General features: G+C 35.9%; 1 protein-coding gene across 3 annotated transcripts in view; it reads left to right on the top strand.

Annotated features, from left to right (window-relative positions):
* BTBD8 (BTB domain containing 8) overlaps window positions 1–15,947 on the top strand; it is a 42,026-nt gene that overhangs the window by 14,395 nt on the left and 11,684 nt on the right. For all 3 annotated transcript variants that reach the window (XM_065841648.2, XM_071810433.1, XM_071810434.1), the window contains 11 exons: window positions 1,116–1,196; window positions 2,339–2,435; window positions 3,061–3,149; window positions 3,356–3,458; window positions 7,129–7,311; window positions 8,080–8,217; window positions 9,308–9,437; window positions 11,977–12,038; window positions 13,164–13,800; window positions 14,143–14,230; window positions 14,798–14,937. In XM_065841648.2, coding sequence (XP_065697720.2) covers window positions 1,116–1,196; window positions 2,339–2,435; window positions 3,061–3,149; window positions 3,356–3,458; window positions 7,129–7,311; window positions 8,080–8,217; window positions 9,308–9,437; window positions 11,977–12,038; window positions 13,164–13,800; window positions 14,143–14,230; window positions 14,798–14,937 — 1,748 coding nt within the window. The remainder of the gene's footprint in view (window positions 1–1,115; window positions 1,197–2,338; window positions 2,436–3,060; window positions 3,150–3,355; window positions 3,459–7,128; window positions 7,312–8,079; window positions 8,218–9,307; window positions 9,438–11,976; window positions 12,039–13,163; window positions 13,801–14,142; window positions 14,231–14,797; window positions 14,938–15,947) is intronic.

The following is a 15,947-nucleotide window of genomic DNA, read 5'->3' as shown; positions in this document are numbered from 1 at the left end:
ATGTAATCTTTATATAAGTATATTCTCATGCCACTGTCTCATAATTTGTTATTAAGAATCATAGCCTTTTTTTTTTACATTTTCTAGTTCAGTTTTCTGTTTGGTGCAGATTTCCATGCTGTCTTTTTAAACACTTATAAATAAAGTACATATGGCTTATTCTGAAATAATGAAAATTCTGCCTAAGATAACAGCTGTCAATACTGTGGGGAAACCCTTTCTTGCTGATTTTATGGCTGTCATGTGTACTAATACATAGAGAGACAACTGCCTTGATTTTGCTTCTTAGTGTCTTGCAATCTTTTTTTTCCCCTTTTGTTTTTAGTCATCAACGTCTGTCGCTTAAACACATCTAATGTTTTAAAGGTTGTTAGCTCAATCTGCATTTCTGTATTCCATTCCATTTACACTTATGTACACGGCACTTGTGGGTTCTGAAGATTGCAAATGAAGATGTATGTACAAAAGTACAAATGATGTATTGTTTGGGAGATCATGTCCACCATTTTAAATAAGATATTCTGTGCCTTTCCCTGTTAGGATGCTAGGATGATGCAAGGATGCAAACACAACTCTGTGTAGAAATTCCCTATTTCTTAATCTGAATCTAGGCATAAAGACTGTTTTCTAAATATCTTGACATGCAACATTCCTATTTAACCTTGTAGCAACACTATTAAATGTATTTTTTGGTGGGAAAAGCTTAAATATATTCCTGAAATCAAGAATTAAAAATAATCATTGTAAAACGATTTTAAAATACATAGTTGCTTAATAATTGACTTATTACTAGTAAAGAGCTTGGAGATGATAAAAAACCTTTCTGCATCTTATCAGTGTAAATAATCTAGATACTAGCATTAGTCTGCTTATGATTTATTATAATTTCCAAGATTTAGAGTATTATAAAGTTTCAGCAAGTCCATTTAGATATTTTCACATTGCAGTGATCTTGAAAATAGCTTTAATTTTATCAGACCATTTACTTTCCATTTACAGAACAGCTGGATGATGTATCAGCCTTTTGGGCAACTTCCTTTGGCTAAAAAGTGTGGTCGGTTTTATTCTGGATATGGTTTTATTCGTATTTTCTTTCTTTCTTTCTTTTTTCCCAGCATAAGCCATGCAGAAATGAGTGTCATCTTGCATTTTATATATGGAGGCATTCTGGACTTTCCGGACAAAGTTGATGTTGGGTATATGTCAACTCATATTATTTTTAATTGTAGTTTGTGCTTGTTCTGTATTTTGTCAGTCAAAAGGAAAATTCTTTGTGTAATATAAATAAGATGAAGATGTCAAATATAGTGATCATTACACCTAAAGGTACTTGAGGAAATTCCAAAAATAAAGCTGTTGACAAAATCCTGTTTATTTGGGTGTTACTGGAAAAGGTGGGCCAAACACTCCTGGAATATTATACAAGGAGAATAAAAACCAGGAGCATGTTTTACACCAAAATCATTCCCAATTTGCCTGCACCTTCCTTTTAGTTTTCAGAATAATATGTACAATGTGTGACAATATAAAATAATTAATATTTGGAATTTATTTTAAAATAATTTTTTGAGTTGATGCAAAGGCTAAGTAGTTAGTCTTAGATCCATATAAGATGACATATAGCAACCAATGTCAATGTTGGCATTTTCTTCTAGGATAGTTTTTAATTACAGTTTTATATGTCATCCTGAATTAGTGAAGTAAGTTCTGAAATGTGTGAAATATTGAAACTGTTTATGTATTAGCCATTGAACTCTGCCACTAAATATTAAACCACAATTTCTTCATGTTAGAAATCGGTGTTAAAAGCTTACCTAAAATAAAAATACGGAACTGTTTATAATATGCCTCAATGTCAATGTTTAGGTAGTGAATTGATATAGAAAATAAAACTGGCATTATTATGTAAAATACTTAATCATTTTCTCACTGTGATTTTTGTATTTGGAAGAGACATAATTCTTGGATACGATGTTATCAATAACATTTTATGTAACCCTTGGGAAAAACTACAAGATGCCAAAACTCTGCTGGCACAAATATCATTTTCACTTGCTACCCTTAAAACAGAAGACATTGGGAGTCTTCTCAGCTGTGTCCCAGCCAGTGGCTGAGGGTCACTTTTACACAGACCCAGTGGTTGGGAGATTATTATTAGGTCAATCCATGTTCCTGTTTGAAGATTATTCTTTGGCAAGTTTCACACTCAGTTATTAGTCTATTTCTGCAGTAAATTCTGACTGAATAAAGAGGTGAAATTAGCATGTAAATGGTCTTGTAAGCAAAATGCATACATGAAAATGATTTTCGATTCCTGTGGCTACTGCTTTCTCTTTAGTCGCATGTTGGGCATTGCAGATATGTATGGGCTAGATGGGCTGAAAGAAGTGGCTATCTACATTTTGAAAAGAGATTACTGCAATTTTTTCCAAAAGGTATGTCAGTTCTCATGCTATTTTGTGAACCGTAAACTCTAAGAAGAATTGTCATTCTATTACGTACACATCATATTGACAAGATACTTAACCGTGTGTTCCAGGTGTTAGCTTAAGTCAACAGGCCCTATTCTTATGTGTAAATTCACTTGGACTGATGATGGAAGTAAGGCCTGTGGTATCATCCACCTATTGATAGAGGCTTGTAAACCACAACTGATGAAAAGCAGTATTCCACATGATCAATGCAATATATACATGGCGTATAATTTGATACATTCCCTTGTATATGTAATTGTTCATAACAGGAATATGGAAATACTATATATTTGCATATCAGATTTCACGGGCATGTATTTAGAAAATATTTGTTTAATTAGAATTAGTTTAAAAATGAACAACTGCTCAGAGTCAAGCATTTTCATGCGTTAGACTCACTAGGCTGAATACCGCTTTACTGATGTGTAGAAGCAGTTCACTTCCCTATTCTGCATAAAGGCAAACAAACCTAAATACCACCATGGTAGCTAACTGTACTTCTGTTTGAACTGAAGATTTTGTACTTCTATGCAGTTTCTGTAAGTTGGAATGTACAATAATTGTGATAATTTGCCAACAACTCTAGCCTGTTCCTGGAAAGCAGCAACCTGTGCTAGAATGCATGGCTATTGCGCATTCATTGGGAGCGGAAAACCTATACGCTGCTTGCATGAAGTAAGTAAAATAAAATAAATTATGGTTGATGTTTTTAATTTCTCTGCTTTCTGTTGAAATTATTTTACTTTGCAAGATTTTGTTTATTTTGGCATATAAAATGTTCACATTTTACACTTTTGTCTTCACAATACTTTAGAAGTATCACCGATGCTAAAAAGATAGAACATTTTTCGTATTTTTAAGAAAGACTCTTTTTTCAACAGATGGGTGGTAAAATATTTTACAAAATGCTTGTCAGAGAGAAGCTTTGCCAGTTTACCTGCTGAACTTCAGAACAACTGTCTTGTTATGTTGATTAACTCTTTGGTAAGTAGTATACAGTGTGCTTTACATATAAATGGAGTGATATGCATTTTTTCCTTATTTAGCTGTGTGATGTAATTAAGACATAATAAATACTATATTTTAAATCTGTAGTACACTTATAGTATATAAAAGTTTCCATTAAAATAACAATTTAAAAACAGAGTTTGATGTGCAGATGTCATTGTAATGCCTCATGGCACAGTCTAGTGACAATCACATGCAAGTCCAGCATGAAAATACAAAGTAAGTGTATAAACCCCAGCTCTGACATCATAGCGCAGCATTATGTATTCAGATGGCAAGGAACAGCAAATTGCTGTATGGATTTCTATGTTAGGTGGCAGTGTGCATTGTTTGAGATGGCCTTTTCCTCTTTGCCTATATTCTAATTTGGAAAAAATGTACTTTTCTTAGACTTCAGGTTATCACTGGCTATCGGTGATCACAAGCCATTTGTTTACAGGCAAGCTGCCTTTTCAAAAATAAAGTAACAGTATAAGATATATATATCTCTCCTGCTTCTCAGGTAACAGTACTGAATTGGTCCCCTCAAAGCCAAGCATTATTTTTTGTGGCACATATTAACACTGTTCCTGTTTAGATCTGCTTAAACTTAAATACTGAGTTTGTTTCTGCGCAGAACTACACCCAGAGCTGACTTAAAAGTAACTGATTTGAACTAGACCTGTTAACAGGAATTTGGTCCAGTAATTAGCCTGTAAGTACACAGAATTGTGACAGAGATAAGAGTAGGTAGTTGAGCTAAAGATAAACCTGTACAGCTGCTGCCAAGCAGGACTGTATATGTATATGACTATAATGTGGATTGGCATACACAAAGTGTAATTTAGCTAGCTCAAGTAACATTAATGTAGCTAACTCAGGTAATGAGATAGCACACACCAGACAGCTCCATATGTGATATCTCGTATATCTCATGCTGAAGCCCTTGTCCCCGTGTCTCTGTTACTGTTATCTAATTGAAAAGGCTCAGGTATGGCTACCCACACTGCCAAACATATCCCCAAATGTACTGTCAAATGGTTCTGGCCAAGAACGGCCCCTTGCTGAAAAGGCCGTGAAAGCTCCTTGGGACTGTCTTTTCTCAGGACTTCTTTGGAGTACTTACCCGTCAAGCGCTGAGACCAGCAGGTCATCTGTGAGCAGCAGCTGCTACTGCATATTCCAGTGAAAGTCTGAAAAACAAGAGATTTCAGAGCTATGTGGTTGTACCAAGAGAAGCTTGAGAGTACCCACAGTTAAAAAAATGAACAGTCCTTCTATCAGAAAGTATAATTTCTAACGGAATAAAGACAGTAGCTATAGCTCTTAAGATACTAGCTGTTCTGCCATTATATTAGATCACTATACTCAGTTGTTCCTAAAATCTGTACTTAGCTTTGTATGTCATAAAATGTATAAATGTTTTTGATGTCTTAAGTAAGGTTTTCAGGATTATAGAGCAGTTCATTCTGATCTACAGGTGTTCACAGTTACACTGCCACCCATCTTGAAAGTAGCTCAGGTGTGTAGCACCCATATATAGACACAGTTCTAGGCTCTTCTCCAGGCACCCTTGCACAGCATAGTCAGGACAACTTCAAGGTGAGCCTGAGCCACTTCAGGCTCTCCTTCCCCTCTGTGCCTATTAAATCAAGGTGCTGTGCTTGCAGTTTGTGTTGAAATGCTGGAAGGACCTTTGAGCCACCAGCATTTGCAGAGCAGTCAGGGCACTGTGGTGTTGGTATTGGTCCAGCTCTGTCCCCAGCTTCTCCAGGAAATTTTGCAGTCTGGACTGAGGTGTGTTTTCATTCCCATTTTACTGATTTAAAATTTATGTTGGTGGGTCTTTGCAAGATTCACTGGTATTTTATGGACTCAAGCTGAGAAACCTTTTAGAATTGCAAAATTAAAAAATTAAGCAGACAGAACAGTTGCAGTGAGTGATCATATAACCCTGAGCTCTTAAGACACCCAGTTCCAAAACTTTGTGAAAAAATCCACTGGGAAACCCCCATCTGCAAAAATGCTTAAGGCTGCTTGAGGGAGAAAGAAGGCTGAACAATTCTGCAGGGGCTACTGTATGTTTTATAATGCTCTTTGCTGCTACAGTTCTCCGATGGAAAACTTTATAACAGTTACACGCAGTTAAACACTATGACTCTACTGATCCTTTCATTTATCAATCTTGGAAATGTAAACCTAGTTACTGTGGGGAAGCCTTTCAGAGGAAGAAAAGGTGCAAAGAAAAGGAGATTGCTTATCAGAGAATCTCTGGGAAGCCACAATGATGAACACAGAAACATTAAAACAGGAGTGCAGTTTAAAACACCATTCCGGTATTATCCCTGGTGTCTCAACTACATGCAATAAAATTACCATTTTTTTAGACAAGCAATGTGGACTCCACTTTCAAATGGTTAGGAAAAAAAATATAACAAAAGAAGTAAAACTCAGAGCCACTCTTAAAAGTGCTTATTTTATTAGAAGTCAATGAAGGTATGTTATATTTCACTGGAAGTGTCTAATAGAAGTAAATGCTTATTGCCTTGTGAGCAGGGTCTCAATTCTGGACAATTCAAAAAGCTTGTAATTGAGTCCACTGGGAGCAAGAGCAAACCATAAACATATACTTAATCCTTAATTTACCTTATACGCATAGAAGCAAACTGGTTTTGCCAACAGATGAGTAAAGTAATAAAAAAATATAGCTGAACAATGGCTGGCCAGATTTTATGTTTTAACAAAACACGCATGAAAAAAATCCTCCCTGCTTTCTCCTTTGCACAAGACAAACGTCATTATAATCTGAATTTGCAGTAGGGGGTTTTGTGTCAAGTATTTATCTGAATTGTTGCTTTCTCCAGTGTTACTGATCTTACTGCATAATTTATCAGTGACCTGCTAGGAGATGCTGAGTATAGCTCTAAATGCATTATAATGTGGGTAACAATAAATGGCAAGTTCTTTAAAGTGATGTGTTAGCCAGTAGAAGTTGCCTTCGAGTACCGTGCTGATGCAATGCAAGAAAGAAGCAAAGGCACAGACCAGGGGAATAAATATTAGGAAATATGTTTGCTTTTAAAAATGTAACTATAAACATAACATTTCTCTAAGAAACACGACTATTAGACAACGAAGACTGTAAGTTCAGTGAAAGCTCCATCTAGGAAGACAAATATTTGATGCCTGCCTCCTTGAAATAAATCAAAAGGATTCATAATTCTGAAGATGCTTGGGTGTCTATGTATCCCAAGTTCTAGGCCATCCACACTCATCTAAAATTTTCACTTACTGATTTTATTTAAGAATTGATTACATCTTTCAATGCCCTGAAAGGTTTTTCTCTATTCAGGTTCTCCCGTCAACATTCACCTTATTTTGTTCAAGAATGCAATATTTAATGACATGCAGTTGAAAAAATACAATAAAACGTACTGAAAACTTTACCAGGCAAAACAGAAACAGTAGATTTTTCTATTTCTGTTTTAGTTTCAAAGGTAGGCATAATGCTCAGAATTATCAAAATCCAAATATATTTAAAGAAGGGAAATTAATATATGACTGGATCCTTGTGTAAGTGTTCAGTAACTAAACAGAAGGTATTTTATGAGGTGTAATTCTTTAAGTGATTACTTGGCACCAGGCTAATTTCTGTTTTTATTTTAAGAACCACAAGAATGCTGCTTTCCTTTTAATGGAGAGTGACCGGCTGATCAATAGTTTGCCCCAAGTGAAATGGACGGAGGCAGCTGTGGCCTTGGCATCGAGGCTGCAAGAAGAATGCGTAACATTTATTGTGGCAAACTTCCTAGACGTAGTACAAAGCGAAGGCTTCTCTGTTTTGTTGCAGGTAAAATGCCCTCAAGTTTTTGTATGCTTCCAAATAAACTGAATTATAATACACTTTGGATAGTTCAGACTGCTAAATAAAGTACAATTCTATGGAAAATAAAAAATAAAATAGGCAATGCTAAGCTGGGGGAAGCTGGCTTTTTTTTCCAGTGTTGTTTAAAAGCGTATTAATCCTTTGTGCAGGGTTGATACTGCGTTCAGGTTATGTGCCTCAGTCAAGCAAACGTTACAATGAATTTAGTGGGACGGTGTCTGTGCTGCAAAGAGATCATTATATATGTAAGCTTTGAAAAAGCTTTTGCACCCCTAGAACAAGAGCATGTACTGACAAGAATGATGATGAGTATTAACAGTGTACTCAAACTTCTAGTGCTATTTGTTGAGTTGCAAGAATGTGGTAATGCTGCAGGTGCTGGTGAGAACATGTCATTGTAGCTGTTTTGCTTCTCCCATGAAAGATTTTTTTAATATGTATTGAGGATTAAAAAAAATTAATAGGGAGATGTTAAAACACTTTGAATTCAGAGTTGCATGTGGCTGTATATTGATCACAGTGTGTTTGTTCCTAAAATTTAGGTTAGCGAGAGGCCTCCGGATGGCTTGCGAGCAGCCTGGAGAGGGGTGGGGTTGTGGGACAGACACAAAGGAAGATGCTCAGCTCAAGGCCCCTGCACAGCGGGGCAGCAGATCCCCCCTGCCCAGGAATGCTTTTGCATATGAAGTACACTCTTTTGTTTTAAACGGCTGTCTCTTGTTGTTTCCTCAGGCACAGGCGATGAGCAGCAAACCTGACCTTCTAGAACTAATTTTTAATGCAATTGAAAAAAGTATTAATAATGAAAATAGCTGCTTTCTTCTTGTAGCTGTGGATACGTTGTTGGAGTCCACAAATGTGAAGGAGACGGTAGGTTTTTCAATGTGCAATGCTTGTAGGAAAAACTATTCTGGTATTGTTTCCTATAACGGTTCAAATCGGGTGATGTGGTGGTTTGAGCTCAGGTGGCTCAGTCCTGCGGCTGGGGTCACACAGAAAAGCACCTGCAGAAATCCAGTGTCCTGTTGCAAGTGCAGAAAATGTTGCCATTTGTTTACTGGATATTAACACCTATTTTCTTTTAAAGAGAAACCCTGTCTATGGCAATAAAAAATTATTGTGTATTACTGAGAATGCAAGTCTCATCGGCACCACTGCACTGTTGTTCTTTACTATCACTTTACATTTGGGATGAGAAAAAACTTATCAAAATATTTCATTACCTTATAGTTACAGGTGAAGAGAGCTTATCCTTTTTCTATGTATCTTTTCCCCATTTTGTAAAAGTCACAGCTATGTTTGCTTTTGTTTAAGACTGTCCTCTGAAGCAAGGGCTGCCTCCTAAATCTAATGTGTATTTATTTTCTGGATTTGGGGGAGGTATCAGTCTTCGTGTGTATAATATGCCGTGTGTATTCACACAATCTAAATAATGATATTTAAGATGTGGTTGACTGTAATGCTGGGGATAAGTCATAAATAATACGACATACTGATTAATACCCAAAATGATGCTATAAGCAAAGAATTAAAAATAAATGCATAATGAATTACTGCAGTCTGGTGCTATTGTAGATCTTCTTGGTAAAAGCAATGAAAATTTAATCAGATACATTATTTTTCCCTAGAGTATATGACCTTGTTGTGACACAGCTGACAGCAAAGAGCTATTATGGGGTTCATTTGAAAAAAAAAAAAAATGGAAGGAAAAGAAGAGCAATGCAGTGTTTTCTAGTTCCGTAGCATGCCTTGGAGTGACTTGGTTTTAAAGTATTGCAAAAATTACTGTGGGGGGCAATAATCCTTCAAAAGCAGCATCTCCATCTACCAGGCCATTATAAAATATAAGTGATGACATCATTGATCTAGCTTAGGGAGTAAGCAGATTCTGAAAGGAATAATGACTGGTTGCTATGACAATATGCCCCTCGCCAGCTGCTGATTTGTTACTTGAACACAGGGTTTTACGTGCAAGATCCAGGCTCTGCGTGATAAGCTCTGGGTCTTCCTGGTTCAGTCTTTTTATGCTGTTCGTCACACAGAAAGCTGGAAGCTGATGAGGCCAGACCATCAACAGAAAATACAAGCAGGTATGTCTGGCATCAAATGGCATTTGAATATTTTAGCGATCTGTTTAGTAGATGAAAAGTAGGTGGTATTGTGGAGCTAGATATAAATTAAAGCAAGCTTTGTGATGCTTTAGGTTTTTAAAGTGGTATTTTAGAACAGAAGCACGATAGCATGCTTAGCTACGTGGAAATCTGATAGTCGTTTTCTGTGAAAATCTCCCCTGCTTTTCCTTTTAGGAGTGTATATAATAGGAACCAAAACCATGTAGATTGATTCTGTTCTTATTTACAGCTACACTAAATTACTGAAAATACTGCAGTAGGATTAAAAACCTTATCTGTCTGATTTTTAAGGAGATAAGCACTGTGGATGAATTAAATTTGCACAAAGCAGATTATCTGTTCTATGAGTTCAGCTTCTGTCCTTTATTATTTCCTACATAATGCATAAATATTGCTTGTCTCTTGCATAATGCTGATCTCGTGCACTGTGCGTAAATGCAGGCAGCCTGACTTCCAGTTGATGGGTACAGTGATATTGTGTGTGTGCTGCAGAGCCCCCCAGGAGCTGCAGAGGGTTCTCGCAAAATTTTAACCCGCAGCACTTCCAACAAAAAGGAGTTTTTGTTCTGAACATTTCTTTGTTTTGAAGTACACAAGTATTCCGAGGGTGCGGAGCTGATGATGGAGTTCAGGTTCCGGTTGAATATTAGCTTTGACAGTACAGGGTTAGAAAAGAATGTGTTGAAGGCTTCTCTACAACCAAATCACTTTTGATTCAAAGGAGAAATAAACATTTCAGTGTCCTTTTTGTTAAAGATTAGTTACGATATGACAGTTATTAAAACCGTTTACACCTATAGATACATGAAAATTTTATTCTACAATTACATGCTGAGAGAAAGATGCAATGACAGTCTAACCATGATTTAGGGATGTAGTCAAATAATATGTGACTGCTACTGTATAAAACAGGTTTATGGTTTCTTTCTGGATTATAAAATCTTTTAGAAGCTGAGGAGCTGGCTTTAGAAACAAGGGTGGTGGGGTTATTTGTTTTGGGGAGTTTTATTTTTAGGATGATCATGTCCTTATTGTAAATAATGTCTAGGCTGCTTTGCACTAGTGCTTTCAATACAAAAAAAATATGTAAGACTGAGGTGTGCTGTAGTCGTCCAAACTCCATCTTGCCAGAACTTGTTTTGTTTTCTTTTAGATTCAATTACAACTCAGAGCTAGCATGCATTGTGTATATAAGCAGATAGGCTGAAATGTTTGCATCAGTTATCTGTTTTTAATTACAGGTAAAGCAATCAGACGATACTGGTAGACAAATTTTAATCTTCAGATTAAATAAGTCTAGGATAACTTAAACCAACTATCATCTTTAAGATTTCTAGTGGCGGTTTATCTTCTAGAGATTTAACCTATATAGAATTTGAAGTCTATAATAGAGGAGGAAAAATGCCAGATTATATTGTGGGGTTTTGCATTCACAACATGTCTTGTGTTTTCCTAGGCACAAGTTTATATGGATTTTGTCTTAATATATTGGTAGGTATTAATGTGCAGAGTCATTGCTAGAAAAAGGATTAGATCCTTGGGGTGCCATTTTCAGCATACCTTTTGTGTGATTTTTTTACAGACCTATATAAAAACTATTTTTAGTATCTTCGGTAAGAATTCAGGATTTTTGTTTGTGTTATACACAGGTACATGTTTTGTATGTATGAATAATATGTCAGAACATGAGGCGCTGAATGCTTAGTTTTTTTTAATACATTTTTTGCAAAACCTTTTTTCTGCTGAAACATTAACACAAACAAAAATGAAACCTTATTGATTCTGGATCTGTACAGTGTCTATAAATAGCCTTTTTGTATTCTACAAGCGCAATTGATTTAAAGGCTTTATTGAAAAATGCTTCCCTCCCAGGGTAGACCAGTCCAAAAAAAAAAAGGGCATTCACTGCCTGAATATTCCACATGACAATCACAGGGATCATTCTCATGACATTATGCTGCATGCAATCTAAAGAGGCACTATGATCTTCCTGTGTACATTCAGATGTTTTGGCTTTACCACTTTTGAAAACGAATGCAATTTACTTTAAAGTAATTAATCTCTTATTTAAATAAATAAGTATTCTATGAATTACAATACATCACTTAAAAATCATTAGTACTCTAAATCTGAAGGTCTTTCTTTTTTGTAAGTTGTGTACACTTTCAAAGGTCTCAGTGCACTGAAACCTTTAAGTGACCTAAGCCTGGATAAACAAAAATGTGTCTTACTGTGGAAATGGGGAAACAGAAGAGTTAAACGGTTTGCTTATGGCCATGTGACCTCACTACAAATACCACATTTTTTGTTCTGAACATAAACCCATGTATTTCCACTTAACATTTGCCATTACACCAAAATAAGCCTTCCTAAAAAAATTACAGGACCCAAAGAACTGCTTTTGGATTTCAGATTATGTCAGTTGAGTAGGCTGCATTGTTTTCTGTCTCCCTTCTTTCCTGCTAAATAGTTAAGAAACTGCTCGTTCCTTTTACAGCTGCATTTGACAAGGGTGATGACCGAAGACTTGGCAAAAAACCTGTATTCACTAGTTCTCAGGTAAACATTTATCTCCAAACATTAAAAATACTCAGAAGCTTGCAAAGAAAAACTATATTCATCGTGTGTTTTAAATTCAGTATTAATTTGTCATATTATTTAATGGAACTTGCTTTTGAAAAATCTGTATTTTTTTTTGGTGAACTGTTATTTCTATAGAATCAGTAATGTCTTGGGACTCTGCCTATGCTCTGCTACACTTTCAAACAGATAAGCTCAAATAAAAGACAGGAATTTGTGTTCAGGATCTCACATTCCCCTGTTGCTACGTAATGAAACTGATCTGTTTCCCAGAGCACATGGTTTGCTACTGAGCTAATGAATCTCTGCTGTTATCACAACCCACCACAGCACTGAGCCCGTTACACTCCCTGCCCTGAAAAATTACTTTTTAGTGCCCTCAACCACTGTTACATTGAGACTCGCACTCACATCTACATCACTACTTGGTAGAAAAACAGTATGGATTTCACATTATTTGACAGTCTTGGATACACTGCAATGACCATGGTATCACAAAGATTCCTTTTCATGCACTTAATTCCCTATGTTTCAGTATCTATCTTCACCTGAGAGAGAATATGACTGTTGTCACTTATCTAGTGGGTACGCTGTTAGTCATGGTTAAAAATATCACATGTATTATAAATTAGTTTTTATGTTTGTAATAATTCATAGTCTTTATTCCTCTTTGGAAAATACGCTCATGTAACTTACAAAAAAAGTTTTCTTACTTCAGCAGACACTAATAATATAAATAAATCATAGAAAGTTTTGGTTGGAGGAGACCCTCAAGATCATGGAGTCCAACCGTAAATATTTACAGAGTAACTTCTCCAAAGCAAAAATGAGACTCTACTTAATTATTTCCATATCTTCTATATAGAGTGGCCTATCACATGAGATTTTTTGGGCACTCCAGTTATTTCTGGTACTTTTACATCTTTGAAAGACTGCAATCTGAGCAAGTTTTTTTTTAAATTATTTATATGCTGAATCTTGTTGCTTAAGATTCGTGTACTACTTAAAAAGTAGCTGTGTTTCAGAAATGAAAGATTATGGATAACTTGGTGTTATAATTGTCTTCTGGTATGGGGTTTTTTCCTGATGTTTTTTTTCCCCCAGCTAAACAAATCTCTTCCTGAATCTGCTGGGACACGGAATACTTCCTGGACAGAACACAGCAAGAAAGATTGCTGGGGAGATTCTTCCACTAATCAGGATAAAATGAAATCTGATGGATTAGGAGCATCTGGACATACATCAAGCACCAACAGAAACACTGTTAATACGGCTTCAAAGCATGAGGATGTGAAGGGAAAAGATGGCAAAAAAGTAGTTTCCAAGATTACTAAGGATTCAAAACCTGGGGAAAAAGCTGCTTCACCAAAGGCTAAAGCTGTTATAAAAACAAAAATAGAAAGTAATGGAAATGTGAAGGCTGAAAGCACGCTTACCAAGCAAGATACAGAAAAGACATCATCTGCAAGTGGACAGAAAAATTCAGGAAGTGCCAAAGGACTAAAGAACCATGAAGGAAAAACTGCAGGTGCCAGACCTAAAGTGCTGACAGTAACCTCAAGCGTGCAGATCAAAACAAAACCATTGAAAAAAACCACAGAGAAGGAATCTCCCTCCGTAGCAACTGTGGCAGGAACTTCCAGCAAGTCAGCAAACTCAAGCCCAGATATCCAGACTGCCAGTGAACAGACAGAGGAACCCAAAGAGGATAAATTGGTAGAGGAAGGGAAAAAACAGACGGGTAATATTTTGTTTATTTTTTTTTTAAAGTCCCCTTCTCATTTGTCCCAGGCTGGTCATACACTGAAAACCAGCCTGGCAAGCTTTAAAAAAATCTAGTATGGATTGATAAAAGTCACCTTCTTCCCCTGTAAATTAATATTGAGAGAAGAATATTAAATTTCTCCTCTGTTAACTGACTTTATTTTATGATCAATTCATAGCCATATAAAATACAAAAGTTTTTGACAAGTTTAGCATCTGTACTGGTTTCAATAGCTCACCTTAAGATATTAGAGTTTTTTCAATACTTCTATGCAATGCATTTCCTTGTATAATTAACTTGGAATTTACTTTACAATAGTGAAAACAAAGTCAACTGTAAAGACACCAAATGGAATCACCAACAAAAAAAAAAAGACTGACCTTGAGGCTAGTATCACAACAAGCAGGTACGTTGCAAATCAATATACTGCTTTAAATATATATGTACATATATATGCCTGTGAAAAAAGTTTCAGGTGAACTTTTACTGTTAAGTCAGCATGTTCTTTTTAATCTGAGAATGTATCTCTGTTGCATGTTGTTAGCAAAACCATTTGAGCTACCTATTGGAAGCTTTGCTGTAAAGATGAAATTGGTTCAGCTTTTGTGTTGGATTGTTTCATGCTAATCATTTAAAAATTGTTATAGGTCTTTGAGAATTCTGCATACTGGAACAGTTAATGACTACACAAGGTGTTGTAAACTTATTGTTTCTGGGATAGCTTAGATTAAACTGGACAGGAAAACAGCTGAAGCACTGTAAAATTGTGAAATGGGTCATTTACATATATGTGCATATATATAATATATATACACACATGTAGTTTTTACTTTCAAAAAGTATACCTTTTAGGTTGCATTTCCAATGGTTATATATGTGTGCATATTAAAACACATATATTGCTTGTTAATATATAATTCAACATTGCTAGATCTGAAGCTTGGATATAATGGATATAATCATTTCTTTGCAGTCTGACAAAAAAGTCAACTGGAAAAGGGTTTAATGAACAAAATGCACAAGCTGTTCTAAAGAAAAAAGGGAATGTGAGTAGCAATTCTGCAGCACAGCAGAAGGCTCAAAACACACCTACCAATTCTCCCAAGAGCCAAGGTAAAGCCTCATACACCAATGAAACTGTCTGCCATTATTATGCAAAGCTTTGTCATCTTTTTTATTCTTTTTTTCAAGCACAGGCATTTGGCAAAATCTTCTGAACAATCCTGTTTATTTTCCATATTTCACTTTTGGTGACAATCCTAAACTGTAAAATGCAAATGAATGTGTGTCAACTTGAAAATATTTAAAAGATGGTCTTCAGTGCCAATTGGTATTTTCTTCTGCTTGTTTAATCTGCTTTGCAGAGTCTCTTATTTGCAGATCCCCTGCACATCTGCACTTGGAACCATGAATGAGCCCAACAGAAGTTCTGTAGGTCAAGCACTTATAATATGCATCAAAGAAGTGGGCTGCAAACTTCTTTATGAACTGTTAGCGTATGCCTCCTTTCTGTGGTGACCCCCGCTAGGCACTACTGATACTGACCTACCCCACAAGCAAATACTCGATTTCAACAGCTATTTATATCAAGAGTGGGAAATGACATTGTAGACCACCAAGAGAAAACCCTGCTTTATAAAGACACAAAGTGTTAAGGATCAAACTCATTTTAATCCCGTTTGGACTTGGGGAGGAAAGAATATTCAAGTTATAGTATCTTAAAAAGCATTATGATACAGAAAACACAGGTCCTGTCAATTTGTGGTCATTAAAGATCTTGCAGAATTTTCTGACTGAGCAGGGATGTTAATTCTGGTATTCTAATCACATTATAACTAATGTAATTATTTTCTGCCTACTTTCATTTCCTCTACGCACAAATTGAATACAGTACTCAGCACTTCCTCTGCTAAGCTGCTGTGCAATGTTTCTGGGCACTATCAGACAGCTGCTGCTTTCTACTCCAGTGATGACTACTTCAATTATGGGTTGAAGTAATTCCTTATGTATAGTGTACAAAGCGCTTCAGTTTTAAACATGGCATGTAAACGCAAGATGGTATTTTTGTCTAGTATTTCTTTAAGATCTCAATTCTTAATTCTTTAACAAGCCTTAAATCCCTT

This window comes from Patagioenas fasciata, chromosome 6 (genome assembly GCF_037038585.1).
Source record: "Patagioenas fasciata isolate bPatFas1 chromosome 6, bPatFas1.hap1, whole genome shotgun sequence".
NCBI classification, from domain to species: domain Eukaryota; kingdom Metazoa; phylum Chordata; class Aves; order Columbiformes; family Columbidae; genus Patagioenas; species Patagioenas fasciata.
This window is presented reverse-complemented; position numbering and strand designations above follow the sequence as displayed.